This window comes from Macaca mulatta, chromosome 4, assembly GCF_049350105.2.
Source record: "Macaca mulatta isolate MMU2019108-1 chromosome 4, T2T-MMU8v2.0, whole genome shotgun sequence".
Taxonomy (NCBI): Eukaryota; Metazoa; Chordata; class Mammalia; order Primates; family Cercopithecidae; genus Macaca; species Macaca mulatta.
In genome coordinates, this window is record NC_133409.1 from 145,417,060 (window position 1) to 145,438,882 (window position 21,823).

Consider the following 21,823-nt stretch of genomic DNA (forward strand, 5'->3'; position numbering starts at 1 on the left):
TTTGTCATTACTCTGCTGGGCGATTCCTGATGGCCCATTAGCTCCAGTCTCACCTCCTCAGCCGTCAAAAGTAGCACGGCCTCCCCTCCCTTATCCTGCACGCATATCCCTGCGCCTGGGGCTCCCTCCCAGCCTTCAATCATGCCTGTCCTCTTCAGTTGTCTTGGGATCCTTCCCACCTCCAAGCCTCTGAACAGCCCATTCCCCATCCAGATTTCACTCTTCCTTTATCTCTGCAAGTTCATGACCCCCTTCCCCCGAAAAGCCTGGCCTCATGCTCCCCACTTCCAGGCATCCTCTCAACCATGAGGCACACAGCTCAAATCACTGTCTTCTGGGTCCCCTGGGCCCTAGGTACTCAGCCTGGGCCACAGGGTCACTCACATACTGAGGATGAAACCTCTTGAGACATCTCAGGTGTGCAGATGTCATCCCTCCCCTCTCAAAGCAACTGTGTAAGCATTTGAGGGCAGGGATTCCCACCCTGAGACAGACCCATGCACCCTCTACTCCAGTGGAGAGGAAAGGAGATGGAGGGCAGATATTGTGGCTTTGGAGTCAGACACCTTGAAACAGAATCTCTGCTTCACCACTTGGGGCAAACTTTAAGCCTCAGTTTCCCCCACTTGTCAGGTACAAACAATAAGCAGCATGTACTCATGGAGAAGCCTTGTTCACCAAGGTAGCTTGTGTGTTTAGAGCAGTGCCTGGCACTGTGCCAAATACTGTTGGAGGAATTAACTTGCAGGAGTGGAGGAGCATGAAGCACCTAGCAAGCTACTTTGCACTTGCTTGGCACACAGTAGGTGCTCAATAAGTAGCTACAATGATCACCAGAAGGCGGTAGCACCTGGCCCCTCCTGTCTGCTTTCTGAAAGTAAAGATGTCCAAAGGACTCAAACCTCTTGCATAAGAGGCCTTCCCGGGGGATGTGGTTCTGGGGCTGACCCTGGGTCAGTTCCCTTTCGGGGGACATGATCCATGAGCTGAGGAAGACCCTGACCTGGGCCCTACTCATGTTCTCCAGAAAACCAGAGGTGGGGGGAAGTGGGTTTTGGTGGGGAGGGATGAGGAGGGAACAGTCACTTAGAACAGAGGGGAGGTGAGAAAACAGTCTGGGTGGCCTTGAAATTGTAGATGCATCTCTTTGCCTCAGCCTGGCCCAACTATTCAGGTTCCAGAACAGAGAGAGAGGAGGAGGAGGAAAAGGAGGAGGAGAGGAGCACAGGGAGGAGGAAGAGATGCAGAGAGTGGCTTTCTCCAGCATATTCTTCACTCCACGGTCGCCAGTTAAAGAGTCAAGTACCTCCCCCCTGCACTCTGTGGTCAGTGCTGTCGGGGCCCCAGGAGAGGCTGCTCTGGGATGCTCTGCCTTGAGCATCTAAGTGACACCTGCTGGTGGGCACAGAACAGTAGGGCAGGCAGAGGGGCTGGCAGGGTGAGAACTCCAGAGGGTTTCAGGATAGGCAGCTGGGGTAGAGGGGCCAATGTTTCAGGGAAGATTATGAGTTCCCACCTCTGGCTCCCAGGAACACTTGTTTCCACTTGCCTTCCTCCTCATGAAGGGGCCTACCATTTCCTGCAGCCCCAGGAGCCTTCTGCTCTGTGCCTAGGGGAGGATCTGGCACCTGCTGTGCCCATCCTAGGGCTCAGCTAGCTAAGCAAAGCTGCCTGGCACAGGGGCACATCTGAGTCAGAGCACAGGGCCACCATGGGGCCAAGTCTCCACTGAAGGCAAATGACACTGTGGGATGGACAGTTTCAGGCCCCTGATTCAGGTAGAGTATACGATACTCCCAAACAATTATTTTTACTGACTATAGTAAACTCAGGCCCCAAGATTAGAAAGCCTTTCGTTATTTGGCACAATGGTTATGAATGTGAGCCCTGGAATCTGTCTCCTTGGTTTCAAATCCCAGCTGTCTTCCTATGACCTTGGGTAAGCTACTTAAGCTGTCTATGCCTCAGTTTCCTCATCTGTAAAGGAAGCATAATGATCCTTATCAGTTATGAGGCTTAAATGAATTAATCCATGAATAGCGATTGATGTTGTTGCTTATTTGACACCTGGAAGTTAATAAAAATTTGCCTCTATAGCTGGCTCCCAGGGTCTCTGTGTGTCCTGGAAATCTGATCAATCTAGAGATTTTTTTTTTTTTTTGAGATGGAGTTTTTGCTCTGTTGCCCAGGCTGTAGTGCTAGAGCGCAAAGGCGCGATCTCAGCTCACTGCAACCTTGCCTTCTGGGTTCAAGCAATTCTCCTACCTCAGTCTCCTGAGTAACTGGAATTACAGGTGCCTGCCTCTACACAGGGCTAACTTTTGTATTTTTAGTAGAGACAAGGTTTCACCACATTGGCCAGGCTGGTCTCGAACTCTTGACCTCAGGTTATCCACCCGCCTCAGCCTCCCAAAGTGCTAGGATTACAGGCGTGAGCCACTGTGTCCTGCCAATTTAGAGATTCTTAAGGGTTGTTTTGGGAGTGAGTAGGGCAGATGGTTTATGGAACTAGATACCAGTAGACATTGTAAAAAATGTGACTTTAAAGACCCTCCTCCCTTGAGCCAAGAGCTCTTCCTTCCTCTGATGGCCTGTTCTAGACCCTTCCTGACTGTGCAAGCCATCCTGCAGTGTCAATCAAAACTTACCTGTCCGACGTTCCATTATCCAAAGGCCCCACTATTTTTCAGGTCTTCATGCAGGAATCTGGCCCAGCATGTTGGTTAGAAAGAATGATTTGCATTTTTTACATAACAAGAAACCTTTGCACTTGCGCAGGGTCCTGCTGGAGAAGCGATGCACATTTCCACATCGTGGGTTCCCAAGACCCAGGGAAGATGGGGCGGGGCAAGCTGGAAGCAGCCGATTGCTTAGCCCTGCTGGCTGCCCTCTCCCCACCAGCTGGTATGGGGCTGGTGGGCAGCTGTTGTTCTGCCCCAGAGATATTGTTTTCTGCTCTCTGTTCGGGTTGGCGTTTTGCTGCCCTGGAGCCCGAGAGGCAGCCCGGCTCAGGAGCTGTGCCCTGGGCCTCTCAGGAGGGGTGTGAATAGCTCTGAGCGCTTTCTTCTGACAGGCAGGGAGAGGGTGGTTTGGGGGAGGGAGGAGCCTGGGGGAGTGCGGCAGCTGTCAAAGCCAGTGCTAGGAAAAGAAGTCCACTTAGCCACTGAATACACCAAGGTACTCAGGTCAGTGGAGCTAGGGGAATAATAACAGTGGCATTTGCTGAGTGCCTACTGCATGCTAGGCACTTTACATTGTATTAGGCTGAACCGTATGCAATTTCTACACTCAACTTTTTAATTTAATTTTATTTTATTTATTTATTTATTTTTTTGAGATGGAGTCTTGTTCTGTCACCCAGAGTACAGTGTTCTGTCAGCTAGAGTACAGTGGCCCAATCTCTGCTCACTGCAACCTCTGCCTACCGGGTTCAAGCAATTCTCCTGCCTCAGCCTCTTGAGTACCTGGGATTATAGGCATGCACCATCATGCCTGGCTGATTTTTATATTTTTACTGGAGACAGGGTTTCACCACTTTGGTCAGGTTGGTCTCAAACTGCTGACCTCAGGTAATCCGCCTGCCTCGGCCTTCCAAAGTGCTGGGATTACAGGCATGAGCCACCACACCCAGTTGATCTGCTTTTAACCTATTCAAATAAATAGCACCACTTGTTTTTCTTTTCTTTTCTTTCCTTCCTTCCTTCCTTCTTTTTTTTTTTGAGATAGAGTCTCTGTCGCCCAAGCTAGAATGCAGTGGTAGTGGTAGAGTCATAGCTCAATGCAGTCTCCAACTCCTGGGCTCAAGCGATCCTCCTGCCTTAGCCTCCTGAGTTGCCAGGACTACAGGCACACACACCACCACACCTAGCTAATTTTTAATTTAAAAATTTATTTTTATTTTTTAATTTTTTTGTAGATGTGAGGTCATACTCAATTGCCCAGGCTGATTGGCTGATCTCAAACTCCTGATCTGAAGCAGTCCTCCAGCCTGTGCCTCTCAAGTGCTGGGATTAGGTGTGAGCCACTGCACCTGGCCTCACATAATACTTTTACATAATTCAAATTTTATTATATTAGTTCTCAATTGCTACGTGACAAATTACCACAAACCTAGTGGCTTCGATCTACAGCCATTTCTCATTTCCTAGTTTCTGTAGGTCAGAAATCCAGGCATGACATAAAGTGGCTTTTCTGCTCAGGGTCTCACTAGGCTGGAATCAAGGCATTGGCAGGGCTGTGGTCTTATCCAAGGCTCTGAGTCCTCTTCCAAGCTCACTAGTGGGTGTCAGAATTCAATTTCTTGCAGCAGAGAGATTAAAGTTCTGTTTTATTTCTGGTTATTGGACCAGAGTAACTCTCGGCTCCTAGAGGCTGCCCCCAGGCCCTTGCCACATGGCCCCCTCACAGTATGGCAGCTCACTTCTTCAAGGCCAGCAGGAGAATCTCTCCCTAAACTGCTATGACAGAGTCTTATGTAAAGTAACTGTAATCACAAGAGTGAATATCTGATCACCTTTGTTATACAGCATAACCCAATCACCTGAGTGACTAACCTATCATACTCCCAGGTCCCGCCCACTCTCAAGGGGAGGAGATTATACAGACATGTGTGCCAGGAGACTGGAATCTTGGAGGCCATCTTACATTTCTGCCAATCACAATTGCTATGTCTTTTAAACTAGGATAGATAGATAGTAGTATTTTCTCTTTTTGTTGATTAGGAATTTGAGGCTCAGAGAGGTTAAGAGATCTGCCCAAGGTTACACAGTGAGTACATTTTAGAGAGAGGGATCCAAATCCTATTCCCTCAGACTTCAAGGCCTTGAGGGCTTCTTGAGATTGGAGGTTGGGTTCTCCAGGAGGATGGTGGTGGAGGCCTGAGTACCAACTGTGGTAAGTGTGACCAAAAGGTAGGCACTCTCTCCCCAGGGATGGGAGAGGCTTCCTTGCTAACAGATGCCTCTGGTTCTGAGCAGCAAACCAGAGAGAGTCACAGGATGGAAGTCAGCCTTCAATGCCATCCAGACCACACAATAGTAGCTTACCATCCCTCCTCTCCCAGCTCACAGTTCACCCTGTTCAGACTCAAGGCGATCACTGGAGATGTTCTACCCTTGGGAAGAAAGGGTAGGGAGGAGGCTGGGGAATTAGGCTGGAAAGCTCTGGGGCAAAGAGGAATCAGGCTTGGGTAGGAATGATTCAGATGTAGGTAACAGAAAATCTGACTAATGGTGGCTTAAACCTGAAAGGCATTTATTTTTCTCAGATCACAGTGAGTCTGGAGGTAGGTTATATCAGGGCTACTTTGTCAGCTCACTTTATCATCAAGGACCCTGTTGTCTTTCTGTTTTGCTATCATCTTAGCAGTAGGCCTCATTGTTACAAAATGGCTGCGTCTGCTTCAGGCATCACAACTGCATCCAAAGACAGGAAGCTAGGCACGAGGCCAGAGTCCTTGCTCTGAAAAGTTCTTTTTACGGGGAAAGTACAATCCTTTCCAAAATCTCTCAGTAAACTTTCCTTTCTATTTCAGAGGCCAAAGCTGGGTCTCATGTGTACTCCTAGACTAGGGACAGGGGCCATCTTCCTGGATTTCAGGGAGTCGTCATCGGATCTAAACACTGTAGATTCTGTCAGCAGGAAGAGAGTGGGCAGTGTTTGCTGGATGGGCAACCATGGCATCTATGGGGCCATTTGGAAAGCAAGGAGGCTTTCCAAGAGCCTAGAATTTGCATCTCTGAGGCCTGCTCCTCAGGGTTTCCTATAGTCAATGGACGGTGGACAGTATTAGGTGACTGACTCTCCAAGCACCGCTTGGCTGGACCCATGACTGCTTCTCTTTCTGCCAGTTTGCCAGCCAAGAATAAAAAGGCTTAGTGTGATTTCAAAACATTGCAAGGTTCCCTAAGGTCTCTTCTGCTGGCCTCACAGACACCTCACAGTAGCAACAGGACAGCTTTATACCTTAGGGTATGCAAGAATCCTGACCAGGACACTGAAAGTCAGTGCCACTCCTGGCTTATCTTCTCTGGGATCCTGGCCAGACCGTTTAAGTTCTCCAACCTCAGTTTCTCCATTTGTAAACTGGTGAAAAATACTGGTCCTGTCCACATCCTCTGTCTTCATTGTTCTCAAGACTAAAGAGATTAAGTCTATGACATTCTATATAAACTGCAATGTGCTAAATCAGCTTAATTGTGGTAATAGGTACCAATAACTGAACACTACTGACACATTCATTTATTTGATAATTGATATTGATCTTCATTTGCTATTGAGAAGCTTTTTTTTTTTTTTTTTTTTGAGATGGAGTCTTGCTCTGTCACCTCTCCCTGGCCAACATGGTGAAACCCCGTTTCTACTAAAAATACAAAAATTAGCCAGGCGTGGTGGCGGGTGCCTGTAATCCCAGCTACTCGAGAGGCTGAGGCAGGAGAATTGCTTGAACCTGGGAGGCGGAGGTTGCAGTGAGCTGAGATTGCACCACTGCACTCCAGCCTGGGTGACAGAGCAAGACTCTGTCTCAAAATAAAAAATAAAAAGAGTCCGGGTGTGGTGGCTCTAGCCTGTAATCCCAGCACTTTGGGAGGCCAGGGTAGGCAGATCACTTGAGGTCAGGAGTTCCAGACCAGCCTGGCCAACATGGTGAAACTCCATCTCTACAAAAAATACAAAAATTAGCCGGGTGTGGTGACACATGCCTATAATCCCAGCAACTCTGGAGGCTGAGGCAGGAGAATAGCTTGAACCCAGGAGGCAGAGGTTGCAGTGAGCTGAGATTGCACCACTGCACTCCAGCCTGGGCAACAGAGTGAGATTCCATCTCAAAATAAATAAATAAATAAATAGAATTCTGGTCATCATGAAGAGAAGGGGCTGGTGAAGGGTAGAGAGAGGCAGGCATGGAAGCGCATTGCTAGGCAGAAGACTACTGAGGCCTCCAAGTGAGAGATGATACTGATGGTGGCATGGGGAGGAGTGAACAGATTTGGGGTATATTTTGAAGTAGAAATATTTAAGACTTGATGATGGGACAGGAGGGGGAATAAGGGAAAGAGAGGAATTGAGTGTGTTTCCTACGTTTCTGTTTGAAGCTGTTGACTTTACAGCAACTCCACAGGCAGGTATGTGACCCCATGCCCAGATGAGGAAACTGAGATGAAGTAGTTTGTCAGGGCCACATGTGGCCATGTGGGGACTCCAGTTCAGATGCATCTGAGGCCAGAGCTCCTGCTCCCTTCCCTTGGCCATGTAGTGTGAGAGGGACAATTATTACAATAATTAATAACAATAAAAAAGCAAATTGCCCCAGGAAGGAGAGCTCTTTAAGCCATGTGAAAATTGCTTTTTAGACCTTGGTGAGGTTGCTTGGCAGGGAAACAGAGCACGCGGGTGAGAACGGGATCTGAAAGGGGAGATGGGTAAATGCCAGGGGCTACGTGCCAAGGCCTCTCTCCTCCCAGCTCCCGCCCTGCTTTCCTCGGATTACTTCTGCCTTTTAGGTCTGGGAGCCGGGCGGGAGGAGATGGGAAACCCTCCAATTCTCCTCCTCAGTCATTTGTTTGGGAGCAGCTCTGAGAGGCTGAGGATGGGAAGCAGGACAGTGAGGATAAGAGGGAGCATTGCTGGCCCAGATGGTGCTTTGGGAGACCTTGGCTTTGGTAGTGCAAGCACTCCCCAGGGCACCTTTAAATGAGCTTGAGTTTCAGAGTTCAGAGTTCAAATTTCTGCATGCCTTTTGACAAGCCGGTGACACCAGGCACATCACTCAGCCTCAGTGGCCTTGCCTATAGAATGGGAGCAAAGTCTACTTTCTGGTATTGATATGGAATGTAAATAGAATGTCATAGGCTAGGTACATAACAAAGGAATTGGCACAGATTATATACCTGATGGGTGTCATCTGTCTCCCACCCCATTTGCCAGATGTTTATGGTGAATTGCTCTATCCAGAAATGGGGTGATGCTGGTCGGTACCTCAGGGGCCTCTGTGGGACCATCAGGATTCCTGTTTTTGTTGTTGTTGTTGTTGTTTTGTTTTTTTGTTTTCGCAATTCCTACACTCAACTTTCTCAACTTTTTTTTTTTTTTTTTTTTTTTGAGACGGAGCCTCACTCTGTCGTCCAGGCTGGAATGCAGTGGTGTGGTCTCGGCTCACTACAACCTCTGCTTCCCGGGTTCAAGTGATTCTCCTGCCTCAGCCTCCCAAATAGCTGGGACTACAGGTGTCCACCACCATGCCTGGCTAATTTTTGTATTTTTAGGAGAGACTGGGTTTCACCATATCGGTCAGGCTGGTCTCGAACTCCTGACCTCAGGTGATCCACCTGCCTCGGCCTCCCAAAGTGCTGGGATTACAAGTGTGAGCCACCGTGCCCAGCCTTCTGTTTCTTTTATTTATGTATTTATTTATTTTTGAGACAGGGTCTCACTCTGTCACCCAGGCTGGAGTGCAGCAGTGTGATCACGGCTCACTGCAGCCTCGACCTCCTGGGCTCAAGAGATCCTCCCACCCCACCCTCTTGAGTAGCTGGGACTACAGATGCACACCACCACACCCGGCTAATTTTGTTTATTTTTTGTAGAGACAGGGTCTCCCCTATATTGCCCACGCTGGTCTCAAACTCCTGGCCTCAAGCGATCCTCCTGCCTCAGCCTCCCAAAGTGTTGGGATTACAGGCGTGAGCCACCAGGCCCAGCCAGGATTCCTGTTTCTACCTGACCTTGGCTCTCCTGTCCCCACTCTCTCCTCAAGGAAGGCTGTACAACCAGTGGGCAGTGGTGGGCAAGGGTAGTAGGGCTTGGGTCCTGCTAAAGCCAGGCTTTAGGGAGCAGAGAGGGGAGAATGTGGAGCATTCTTAGGTGCCATCTTCATTCTCCACAGGCCTTTATTGAGCACTTATTGTACGCCAGGCACTGCATTGCAACTTACTATGTGAGTTTAATCTCAGAAAACTCCTGGGAGGGTGGGACTGTTATTACCCCTTCTTTACACATGGGAATACTGATGCGCAGAGAAGCTAAGTGACATGCCAGAGGCCATACAGCAAGTAAGGGACAGAGTTGGGTGTTGGATCCAGAGAGGAAGCTTGAAGTCTATGTTCTCAATGCCCCCACTTTTCACCCAGGGTTGGAGGGATGCTTAGGGTGAGTTGTTGGGAGGAAGATAAACCATCTTTTCTTGACCTTTTTAGACTCATGAATGTCTTTGGGTATCTAATGAAAGCTCTCCATATGTATGGTATCCATATATACCAATATGCCATACTTTGCTTATTGGGGACCCATGATCTCCATTAGGGGTCTTGCTGCAGGAAAATGTTTCTGTCTATGCTGCAGCCAAAGCCTTTGCTCAGTGCATTGATGCAGCACTAATGGGCTTTGTTTAGAGACAACCAGGGATGGTCAGTTCACCCAGCATCTCAGCTCAAGAGCACACATGTCTCCTCTCTGGCTGAGGAGTCCCTGAGGCAGAGGCTATGTCTCCCGGTCAGACTGGGCTCCCTGAGGGCAGGGTTGTATCTCCCTTTCAGACGGGTACACCCCAGCCCCTACTGATACCTTTCTATTTTTTTTTTTTGGTTTGTTGTTGTTTTAGAGATGAGATCTCACTGTGTTGCCCAGGCTAGTCTCGAACTCCTGAGCTCAAGTGATCCTCCCTCCTTGGCCTCCCGAGTAGCTAAGACTATATGTGCCCAGCTTCTTTATTAAGCCCCCCCAGATGGGAGGTGTTACCCTGTGGCCCCCCTTTTAGCACCTGCCAGGGGCTCTCATTTTGCCCTTCCAGTGCTTTCTGTCCTTGCTGGGGCCTTAGAGACTTCTGACCTCACAGTCCAGTGAATGACCGTTTTCTCACTGCCAGTGAATTGGAAATGGTTCCTCAAGGGTAAGCGGGGAGGAAAGGGGCTCTTGGCTCTGCTTCCTTGGCCTTGATTTAAGGGACAAAAGAAGCCAGGCTCCAGGCTGCTGTGCAGACAGCGGAAGGGTTGTATGCTCTTAAAAAAAATAATACGTTTTTCCTGTTAAAAAAAATTTCTCTTTGTGCTCTCCAAAGACAGAAAGTGGAGAAAAAGTACTTGTGGTCTGTTCTTGTCTGTGCCCTGGTGTCTCGGGCCTTTCCTCAGGGCGGAAGACCCGGTTTCCTCCCCCAGGCTTTTGGCTGTGTGCCTGTGGGCAAGTGACTCGCTGCCCCTGGGCCTGGAAGTCCTCAGTGGATCAGGGTGAGGATCAGTGGGGGAAGGTGCTTTACCTTGAAGAACCTTCGCTGCACATGTGTGTGGTGTTGTCTGTGACTTTGCAGCGGGGGAAACTGAGGCCCTAAGAGATGGTGTCTCAACATGTGGTATTTGGACGGCTGCCATCAGAGACATAATAGTGGGATATCTGGGGGGCACTTGTGTAAACATAGCTTCTGGAGCCCTGCTTCAGACCTACACAGCCAGACTCTGGGAACAGAGCCAAAGAACTGCCATTTTATACCCGAGGGCAGGGGTGAGCCCCAGAAGTGCGAGGCCCATTGTTCATGGGGAGAAGCCACCTGTCCAAAGCCAAGAGAGGAGGTTTGGCAGGCCCTGAGGCTTCTGTCTGGACAGGCAGTTAGGGAGAGGGATGGATGGAGGCACGTGTGGACGAGGTGTGGGATTAGAGAGAGTGTAGGGTGCAGGGACCTAGGTGAGAGGCAGAAGGCCCTCGAGGCTGAGAGTGGGGAATGGAAGGGAGGCTGAAGAGGGGCTGAGTTGGGGAAGGGACTCAGAAGGGAGCCCTGGAAGTGTGTTGAGGCGGGCTTCTTCCTTGGACCTGCAAGGGTGGAGGTTGCTTGTGCTGTGCTCGTTACCAAGTGTGCCTGAGCATCCACTGGGAGAGTGACGGCTCCGCTCAGCACTGGGCCGAGGACGGCTGACCTCTCTGACAAGGCTGATGAGGCCCCAGGTGCTCCACATATCGAATCTCCACAGCAGCCCTGAACTATTTTTACTTCCCCCACCCCGCTTTACAGATAGGGAAACTGAGGCACAAGGTGAGCAAACCCAGCTTGTCTAACTGCAGAGCCCATGCACTTAACTACTACATGCCACCGCTGAGAAGAAGTGCAAGGGGCTGTCCCTGAGCTTGACCGGGCGCCACCCAGGTGGGGAGACAGAGGCTTCACTCACCCATCTGGCCATTCTTTTTGGTCGTCCTTCATCCATCCAGCTTGCCAGGCCACTACTCTGACTCAGGTGCTAGGCTGGCCTGTGGTAGGGTGGAGAACCCGGTCGTGGGAGGCATGCACAGCCTGTGTGAGAGACAGATACACCCATGATTTTGCAACCGAGCGTGTACAGAGTATGTAATGGGGTCCCACAAGTCACAGGGCTGCACACTACAGTCCAGAGAGCGCTCAGGGGAGAGAGAGGAAGTAGCTGTCCATCAGTGTCCAGGGAAGGCAAAACTGAGGAAGGATAGGAATAGTCTGGAAGGATGACAAGAATAATTTCAGGAGAGTGGAGGAAACAGGGTTTGCTTTATCCTTGGGTGCTGGTTGCCAGGGTGACCCACGTCACAGGACTCAGTGAGGGTCTTGAGGTCACCGGGCAAGGAGCCAGGTGGTTAGACTGTTTCTTAGTCTAGCTGTGTGCCTCTAGCCCACCTGGGAAGTGGGCAGGACCAGGAAAAGCCCCATCTACTTGTCTGATAAGACCTCCCCTTCCCACCCCCCATAACATAACACACACGCGCACGCACACACACGCGCACATACACACACACGCGCACGCACACACACGCGCGCACACACACGTGCACGCACACACACACACACAAACACACACGTATCTAGGCTGACGTCCAGGGTCTCACTCTCTCCCTAGCCTGGATACGACCAGACCCGAGTTCTAGAGCCACACTTGGAGGAGACCCAGACCTTGGAGGAGTCAAGTGTTGCCCCTCGGAGTCTCACAGTCCTGATTTGTAAAGGAGTTGGGAAAGGTGACCTCTGAGGTCCTCTCCAGCTTGAACATTCGAGGATTTTATGTCATTGCTGAATTTCATTATAGAATTCAAAGATAAACCTAAAGCGCTTGCTTTAGTAGAGAAGTCCCCCTCCTCCTTATCACTTTCAGCTCCTCACTGTGCCTCAGGTTCCACTACTGCAGAGTCATGTTTGGTCTCAAGGCATTTGTCCTTTGTTTAAATCAGGATAGACACCCCTATCCCCAAATTTAGCACACTTCAGGATGAGAATGTAGGCCCAGGGATGTCAGCCCGCCTCGGTGTGAATGATTGTATGTAGAAGTGGTGTCTTCAGAGAGACTGTGGTGACTTCGGAGAGACTGTAGAGTAGAGCTGTCTCCAGGGTGAGTGAAGTAGCAGCCCCTGCTGCCTACTTCTCAGAGCTGCCTTGTGTGTCGTTCATCTGATGCTGTCTGTGGAGGGCTGGGAGGTTTATCAGATGGTTTCCAGAGTGACAGCTGACTGGGAGCAGGTCTGATCTGGTGGAGGGGCTGGTTGGGGCCAGGAGAGAGGTGGTTGCCTGTGGGGTCAGGGAGGCCTAGCTTGGGGCGGCTGCCTTGGGGGAGTGGCCCCTGGATGTAGAGACTGGAGTCAGGGAGGGGTGAGAGTTCTCCAGGGACTGGTTTCCTGAAGCTGTTTGGGAATTCCTCTCTTGGTGGCATCTGTGGAAATCTGCTCAGGGACTGGAGCTGGGGGGATTCATGAATGCGATCTGGGGCTTCCCCAGGCACCAGAGGATGCCATGTGTAGGCCTCAGGTTACTGCTGCGTCTGTCTGTCTGTTGGTTGATCTTTGGCTCCCACCTTAGGGTGCGGGGCATGAGTGGTAGGGTTGATTACGAGGTCAAGTTGCCCAACAGACTGTCACTGCTGAGGGCTTTGGTGACAGTGACTCAGGGTAAGGCCTCCTTCTAGACCTTTCTGTCTCTACCACTGCTTGCCGTGGGCCATGGCTGCCCTTTGCCTCTCCCTGGTCTTTCGTGTCCCCATCATGGAGGAGAAAGAGGAACAGATCCTCCTCAGGGCCTCATCTAGCTCTGACATTTGTTTGTTTTGTTTTGTTGTTGTTGCTGCTGCTGCTGCTGTTTTGAGAAAGGCTAGAGTGCAGTGGTGTGGTCTCAGCTCACTGCAACCTCCATCTCCCCGGTTCAAGTGATCCTCCTGCCTCAGGCTCCTGAGTAGCTGGGATTACAGGTGCACACCACCATGCCGGGCTAATTTTGTATTTTTAGTAGAGATGGGTTTCATCATGTTGGCCAGGCTGGTCTCGAACTCCTAACCTCAAGTGATCCACCTGCCTCAGCCTCCCAAAGTGCTGGGATTACAGGCGTGAGCCACGGTGCCCGGCCTAGCTCTGATATTTGAAGTTGGCTTTCACGAAGCAACACAGACCAGTGTTGACTGTTTCTTTTCTCTGGAAAAGCAGTTCAAGTGGCAGAGGCACCTGTGAGGGGTTTGGGAGTGGAGAAGGAAGGTGACAAGATCCCTTGGGACCTCTGGAAGGGAGGCAGGACAAGGCTGACATGGTTGGGAAAAGAACCAAGACTTGAGGGCAGTGTTGGCAGGAGCGGCCACACAGGCAGGAAGGGCTTGCCTGGCAGCTCACCAGGGGAGCAGGGAAGGGGAGACCTGGTCAGCATGGGACACATTCATGGGTAGGTCTCCTGGCGGCCCCTGGGGCTCAGTCCTTCTGGGACTTCAGAGAGACTGTAGGGCAGAGCTGTCTCCGGGGTGAGTGAAGAAGCTGAGCAGTTCGTCCTCTAGCACCTTCCTGTTGGTTGAGTGCTGCCCTTTGGGAGCATAAACTTTCCAGCTCTTTCGGACAGCCTGCCCGAGAAAGCCCTCAGGAGAGAAATAGACACAAGAGGAAACCATGGGTGTGTACAGGAACTGTGAGGGCTAAGGGGATCCAGGCAGGGCATCAACAGCCTTCAAGACTGATACTACCGTCTTGTTGCACTGATGAAGAAACAGGCTGAGAGAGGTTGAATGACTTCCCGGCCAAAGACTGCGTTTCCACTGGGATGTGTTGCTTCCTAACAGCAACAGGTCACTGTGAAACGAGGGATACCAGATGTGCAGGATATAGGCGCTTCCCCTCCACTTCCACATCTTTAAGATGGGACAATGCCTGCCCAGGACCAACCTTGAAGGGCAGCATGAGAATCAGGGAGCTCATGTTTGTAAAACAGCGCACTGCCTGACCCGTCACTGGGGCTCAGTAAGTGGGAGCCTTTATTGCATGGAGGCAGGACAATGGGAGCTTAGCACCTGTTGAAAGACAGTTCTGTCCCCAAATGTTGTGTCCATCATCTTGCTGCTGTGTCGTCCAGTCTGATTATCAGGGCCATGTATTAGCCTTAGCCCTGGTCTTGACCACAGAAGGACGTTATCCAAATGAGTTTCCTTCCCCTGGGAGGTGTAATTCATTAATCCATCAGCACAGATGAGACCATCGAATAAACTGACTGTAAGTAGAGCCTTGAGAAAATGGGAGACTAGATGGATATGTTCTGATTGCTTTATTTTATTTTTTTGAGAAGGAGAGAAGTAATTAAAGGAGAGCTTCCAGAAAAGGCTAAGACATTGGGCAGTTTGGGAAATCGCCCGATGGTGAGGGGCTGTGTGACACAGGGCACCAGGGCCAGGGCACCTACCTGGAGTGCTTGTGGTGATGATGGAGGTGGGAGGTAGGGAGCTCTGCACACCTTAGGCAGGTGGGCTGAGGAACCTCCAGGGCCTGCCCAGTGCCTGGCTTTTAATGAAGTCTAATAAACGATTGTGGAACTCTTTTGCTTGAGGCAGGCCAGAGGCAGCCTCCAGGTCTCAGTAACAGCCTGAATCCCCTGAGGTCGCCTCCTCTCAGCTGGCTGTGCTAACCCCTCCTCTCTCCTCCTCTTTCAGGAACCTCTTGGACAAAGACATGTTTTCCAAGTCCGACCCACGTAAGTCCTGCTCTGACAGTAAGAACGGTAACAATAATAGTGACAACACTATGACTAATTACAGTGGCAATGCTTGAGCCTTTACTGAGTGCTAACCATGTGCCAGGCGCCGTTCAAAGTGTGTCAAGCCTGTTTAATGTTTCGCCCATAGTGTCTGAGAAAGATTACTGCGGAGATTTGACCATTCTCAGCCCACATGCTTGTGAAGCCTCAACACAACAGAGCAGGCTGGGAGGAGCTGGAGGTCTGGGGCCACAGGGTCCCAGAGAAACCAGTATGCCTAAGAGCTCCAATTGGCTGGCAGGTGATCTGGTGGGATGAGCACTGACTTTGGAGTTTCCAGGTTCAAGCCTTGAGCAGTGCCACCCAAGTGTGTGACCTGGATGGGTCTTTGGCCACCTCTGAGCCTCAGTTTTCCCGTCTGTAAAGTGGGACTGATGATAATCAGAGGCCTCATGAAACTGCCCTGGGCTGTAAAGGAGCAATGCGGGTTTCTGATGCTCTCCCCCACCACACCTCTGCCTGTCCTCCATCATGCCCACCTGTCTACCTGCCTCACACTTCAGACCCTTGCTGTGGCCTAGAAGCCAATGGCCCTGAGCCTCCTCCTAAAGGTTGCCCCTTCCAGGCACACCTAGTCTCCCTTCTCCAATGCAACCCCTCTGAATTGGTGTATCTAGAACCCTGTCCAGGCTTGGGGGGCCAGATTCCTAGACTCACTCACCAAGATCTCAGCCACCCCAGGAGACACCCTCTACCCCTACCCAGATCCAACAGTGCTACCCAGGCTGGGTCTGCTGAGGCGCCTGCCCATCCAGGATCCTTTTCATCTGGGACCCCTCCTTCCTCTTGGCCTGAGGTATTAATCTATTGTTTCTCCTCTCCCTACAGTGTGCGTCATGTATACCCAAGGGATGGAGAACAAGCAGTGGCGGGAGGTAGGTGCAGTCCCTTCCCACACCAGAAACACCAGCTTGTTCCTGTCTGTCTGCCTGTCTGACTCTAATTTGGGAGCAATTTCCCTGACGTGTTTCTAACTGCAGCATCTAAGCCCTGCTGAAGGCTAGCAAGGTATGCAAACCACGGAGTCCCATCCCTGTTGTTGCATGAAGAGACTGAAGATGGAGGGGATGGTTCCTGCCCTCAGGAAGCCCCAGTCTGAGGGGAGACATAGCCATGTCCTCAGGGAGTCCCAGTCTCAGGGAGATGCAAAAGGAGTCCGTGCCCATTAAGACCTTGTCTGCTGGCTGGAGGCATGAGTGCAGGTTCTAGCACCAGGCCTCATCCACAGCAACCTTCCTTCCCACGGTTTCTGACTACGGTGAGCGTGGCTTCAGTGAGGTGACTTCCCTGCTCAGAAAACTTTGTTGACTCCCTTCTGCATTGAATCAAGTCCCAGCTCCAAACCCCACCCTGGCTTCCAAAACCCACCCCAACCCAGGATGACGCCCTTTTCCAGCCTCATCTCATTTCCAATTCCCTCCCCACCCCCACTCCATGTGCCTTTTGTCCCTTGTAACAGGGAGTAGGGGGAGAGGGCTGACTTAAAGGGCCCACTCCCAAGAATGGCAGGGACATTTGTGAGGTGAGTGGGGTCTCCTAGATACCCTCACTCTATTTCCCACCCCGCGGCCAGAGGAATCCTATTAAAATCCAGGTCAAATTCTGTCTCTTTTCTGCTCAGAGCCTTCCTGTGGCTCCCATCATGCAAAACCACTGTGCCTTCATGGCCTCCAGTCCCCACACGTTGTGACTTCCTTTCCCTGCCGACCTAATCTCCTGACGCTGAGCCCCTCCCCACTCCACTCCAGTCACACGGCCCCTCCCGCCTCAGGGCCTTTTCACCTGCTCTTCCTTTTTCCTGGAGTGCTCTTTTCCCGCATGGCTTAGTGGCCCTTCCATGCTTCCCTAAGGTTTTAACTCAGATGTCACCCTGTGGAGGCCTCCTCTGGCCACCCTGTCTGACGTTCCAACCTTCCAACACTTCTTATTCCTCTTCACTGGTTTTTATTTGAGACAGGGTCTTCCTCTGTCGCCTAGGCTGGAGTGCAGTGGTGTGATCACGACTCACTGCAGCTTCAAACTCCTGGGCTCAAACGATCCTCCGGCCTCAGCTTCAGGTATTTAGGACTGCAGGCACATGCCACCATACCTGGCTAATTTAAAAAAAATTTTTTTTTTTCTTTTGTAGATATGAGGTCTTAGCATGTGTCCAGGCTGGTCTGGAACTCCTGGACTCAAGCAATCCTCCTGCCTTTGCCTCCCAAACTGCTGGGATTACAGACATATGCCACCCTGCCAGGCTGCTTATTTATCTTGTTTATCATGTTGTCATGTATCAGCTCCATGAGGGCAGAGATTTTCATCTGCAGTATTCACTACTACATTCGGAGCACCTAGAACAGTCCAGCACACAGTAGGTGCTTAATACATGGTTGTTTAAAAAATGAATGGATTAGGAATTAGCCAGGCGTGGTGGCGCATGCCTGTAGTCCCAGCTCTTTGGGAAGCTGAGGCAGGAGAATTGCTTGGACCTGGGAGGCGGAGGTTGCAGTGAGCCAAGATTGAACCACTGCACTCCAGCCTGGGCGACAGAGCGAGACTCCATCTCAAAAAAAAAAAAAAAAAAGAATGGATTAGGAAAGGGAGCTGGGCCTACAGAGGCTGACAAGGCCATGGTGGCTGTTGCCACATTGCTACCTCTGCCTCCTCCCTCCCTCACTGAGTTCTCGCGGGAGAATGTTTTCAGGTGAAAAGAGGAAACAGAGGAAGGGGAACTGGGTGAGGATGCGGGGTCATGGGAGCCTCTAGCTCCTGTTTGAACAACAAAACCTCCCTCCTTTCTCTTGGAGAAGAGGATCTGGCTGAGCAAGGACAAGGTTGAAGTCCAGGAGGTGAGGGGCCGAGGGAGGAATGTTGTTTTCTTCCACGGTGGGAGGTGGGGTGCGCTTGCTGGGCGGCAGAGCTGAAGCTGGCTTGCAGAGGCCTTCATGGCTGCCTGAGCTGGCTGGAGATTGCACTTGCTCCAGGTGATCAGAAGAGGCACCAGAATGGGGGGAAGAGGTGATTTAGCCAAAGGTGTGGCCCTATTGGCCTTGGCAGCCCCACCCCATGCCCATCTCCACTGACTCCTGGGAGGGAGGCTGGTGGGCTCCTGATAGAGACTCTGCCTGGGGTCTCCACTAAGAGATGGGTAGGAGGCAGCTGTGAAGAACAGAAGGATGCAGGCTCGTCCCCAGGGTCCAAGGAAAGGGGAAGGGAGGGGGACAGTGCACAAAATGACCGATGCCGAGAGCCTGAGGGTGAGGAGGCCTTCCCAGACTTAATAAAGGCTTAATAAAGTCTTAAATCAAGTCTGAGTGACACTTCAGTAACCCAGGCTTTGTTAATGAATTTCCCTTCTTCGTTGGTGGACTGGCCGGAACTGTCTCCCTCTGCCCCCGGTCCCCAGACTTGGTGGGACCAAGAGGTTGAAAGGGGTGAATTTTATTCATGAAACATGTGGGAAGTTCATCTGTAAAACAAATACAAAAAAGAAAGAAAGAAAACATGTGGGGGCCGGGCTCAGTGGCTCACACCTGTAATCCTAGCACTGTGGGAGGCAGAGGTGGGCGGATCACTTGAGGTCAGGAATTCAGGACTAGCCTGGACAACATGGAGAAAGCCCATCTCTACTAAAAATACAAAAATTAGCTGGGTGTGGCCCATGCCTGTAGTTCCAGCTACTTGGGAGGCTGAAGCAGGAGAATTGCTTGAACCCGGGAGGCGGAGGTTGCAGTGAGCTGAGATCGCGCCACTGCACTCCAGCCTGGGTGACAGAGCAAGATTCTTCTCAAAGCAAAAACATTGCCATTGCACCTGTAATCCCAGCTACTCCGGAGACTGAGACACGAGAATCGCTTGAACCCAAGAGGCAGAGGTTGCAGTGAGATAAGATCGCGCCACTGCACTCCAGCCTGGGTGACAGAGCGAGATCCTGTCTCAGAAAAAACAAAAACAAAAACAAAAAAATGTGGGAAATATTTCCACAGGGGCTGGGCTAAAGTTTACTATTCCACCCTGTCCAAGAGTCTATGCCAATTAAAGCATAAACCAGATTGCTAGGGAAACATTTAGCCTGCTTAAGTGAACTACTTACTTTTGAGGCCTTTTGGCTGCGCTTCATAGAAACGAGGAATGTGTTAATGTCTTCGTGATTCTTGAAGGAAAGTCTGGAAGGGCTCTTCAGAAGGGCACTCTTTGGTGAGCCATTAATTACATTCTGTAATTGAGAGTTGTCTCCATTTGGTTGAGGGTTTCTAATTATTCAAGTCACATCTTGTTACTACACCCGCCGCAGGGTGGAGTAGAGGCAAGACCGGTGGCCTTGGTGTGCAATACACCTGTGCTTGCTCCTGACTCCAGCCCTTTCTGGAGGTGGGACCTAGAGCAAGTTACTTAACCTCTCTGCACCTCAGTTTCCACATCTGGCATCAGAGGGTAACTCCTACCTTATAGGCCTATAGTGAGGGTGAAACGAGATGACGGAAGTAAAGTGCCTTGGTGCATGGTCAGTGCTTAGTAAATATTCATTATACAGCATCATCCAAAGTGTTTGGGGCCTTGCTAGTTGCTCTTCCCATCTCAGTTAATATTTGCAACAGAAAGCATTTATGAAGTGCCAGGCAATATACCAGGGGCTGGGGAAGATAGGGAGATGGGTCAAAAGAACAGAGCATCACCAAATGTATGAATTGGAACTAGATATGCAGCCTGGGAGGGGAGATGCATGTGGATGAACAATCCTAATAGGAAATGATGAGAAGGGAAGTATGGATGGAAGAAAATGGGAATTCAGGGAGGGAAAGTCGCAGCCGGAAGGCCACGTTCAACTAAGGCATTTTGACAGGTCATTTGGATTTTTTTTAATGGAATTTGAGCCCAAATACAAGCCATTTGCCTGGGGTGCATGATGTGGAGCAGAGGAGGTATGGGTTGGAAGGAACTTTCAGGATCATCTGGCTCAACCTCCTCATTCTACAGATGGGGCAGGACTGGCCTCAGTCTGTGGAGAAGCTGAGTTGAGCTGGGTTTCAGGTTTCAGTGATGTGCGAAAACCCAGGGGCCCAGTAGCATCCTGCACTGTTGAGGGATGTAATAAAGGGGTGGATAGGGTTCAAGGAAATCAATGAAAGACGGTGAGTCTCAAGGGTAGCAATAGGAGGGAGCCATTACTACTCCAGGCCTGGGGAGGAAGGGGAATCCTGGTTTCTGGAACCCCAAGGGACTTCCAAACAGGACCAGGAGCCCCAGTGGAGGGACGTAGTCAGCTCAGGCAACCTCATTCTCTTCCTGCCTTCCTATCTCCTGCTGGTGCCTCCCACTGGTGGAACCTCACTAGGAGACCTAGGGCCAACAAATCACTGGGGCAGTCAACTTGGGTCAGCCTTCCTGGGCACAGAGCAGTGTGGGGAAAGGCCGGGAGTGGAACCAGAGGGGCCAACGGAGGCCATCCAGCACAGACAGAGGAGCATGGCTGGTGTTCAGGGTGTGAGGCTTGCAAGATAGAGGAAGAGTCAATACAGGGAGTTCATGGATGTCAGGCTGAGGACAGCTGGAGTTGTAGAGTGAGAATATCAGAACAGAAGGGTCTGTAAAAATCAAGGAGGCTGACCTCATTTATGAGAAGTGAGCAGGACCCATGCCCAGACTCCAGGAGTGAAGATGGCAGAGCTCAGCCACATGGGCCACCCCTAGGGCACATGCTGTTTCACACAGCTTTATTTATTTATTTATTTTTGAGTGAAGTTTCATTCCTTTTGCCCAGGCTGGAGTGCAATAGCATGATCTCGGCTCACTGCAACCTCTGCCTCCCAGGTTCAAATGATTCTCCTGCCTCAGCCTCCTGGGTAGCTGGGATTACAGCTGTGCACCACCATGCTCAGCTAATTTTGTATTTTTAGTAGAGACGGGGTTTCACCATATTGGCTGGGCTGGTCCTGAAATACTGACCTCAGATGATCCATCCACCTCAGCCTCCCAAAGTGCTGGGATTACAGGTGTAAGCCACCACACTCGGCCTTCACACAGCTTTTTGTGGAGAAAGGAAGATGCATTTAAACATACTGGGGAGAGCCTAGCCAACATGGCAAAACCCCATCCCTACTGAAAATATAAAAATTAGACGGGCATGGTGACGCACACTTGTGGTCCCAGCTACTTGGGAGGCTGAGTCAGGAGAATCGCTTGAACCCAGGAGACAGAGGTTGCAGTAATCCTAGATTGCACCACTGCTCTCCAGCCTGGGCAACAGAACGCGACCTTGTCTTGAAAGCAAACAAACATACTGGGGATGGCAGAGGGGCTGTAATTCCTTGCTTGATTCTCTGTGCGACCCACAGAGGAAAGTATCAGAAATGGAGAATGAAAGAAAAGTCCAGATTGTCTCTATGGAGCTGCCCCTGGATGGAAGACTGCCCTTGCAAATAAACAGGAACCATTCCCGCCACTCCTCCATCTAGTTCATTGCCCTTCAGGAACAAATCACCTCTCTGTTACCAGAATCTTGGCTGAGATATAATAATCCTGTGATCGGGGGTGGGGGGAGTCAAGTGCAGGCACAGCACTTTCTCTGTAGCGGGGTTTGCATGAGGCTGCAGATAAGCCAGTCCCGGGAGGGATGAAATCTGCTCTCGTGGCCCCTGGCTGCTGGCTTTCAGCTGGTTTTAACCATTTGGATCATTTTTATGCCTTCTGAGAAAGCTCCATCTTCCCAGCACCTAAATATGTCACCGCATTTCATGAAAATTGACTCAAGATGTAATTTTAGCCTAGAAAATCAAGCACTGTTTGCATCGAGGCGGGCCAGGGCCTGCTGCATGTCCTGGGGAAGGTGGGATGGCCGGGTGG

At 50.8% G+C, this 21,823-nt stretch overlaps 1 protein-coding gene across 27 annotated transcripts in view; it reads left to right on the plus strand.

Moving 5' to 3' along the window:
• The window catches only part of CPNE5 (copine 5), a 96,313-nt gene that overhangs the window by 2,030 nt on the left and 72,460 nt on the right, over positions 1-21,823 (plus strand). For 18 of the 27 annotated variants that reach the window (XR_013416461.1, XR_013416462.1, XR_013416463.1 and 15 more), the window contains exons 2-3: positions 14,895-14,935; positions 15,827-15,873. Coding sequence is in view for 13 of the 27 variants with exons in the window: in XM_015136254.3 (XP_014991740.1) it covers positions 14,895-14,935; positions 15,827-15,873 (88 nt within the window). In the remaining 14 variants the exon portion in view is untranslated. Of the gene's footprint in view, positions 1-14,894; positions 14,936-15,826; positions 15,874-16,955; positions 17,056-17,679; positions 17,830-21,823 lie in introns of those variants that run through there. The other 9 variants (XM_078000080.1, XM_078000083.1, XM_078000087.1 and 6 more) reach the window with 4 other exon arrangements.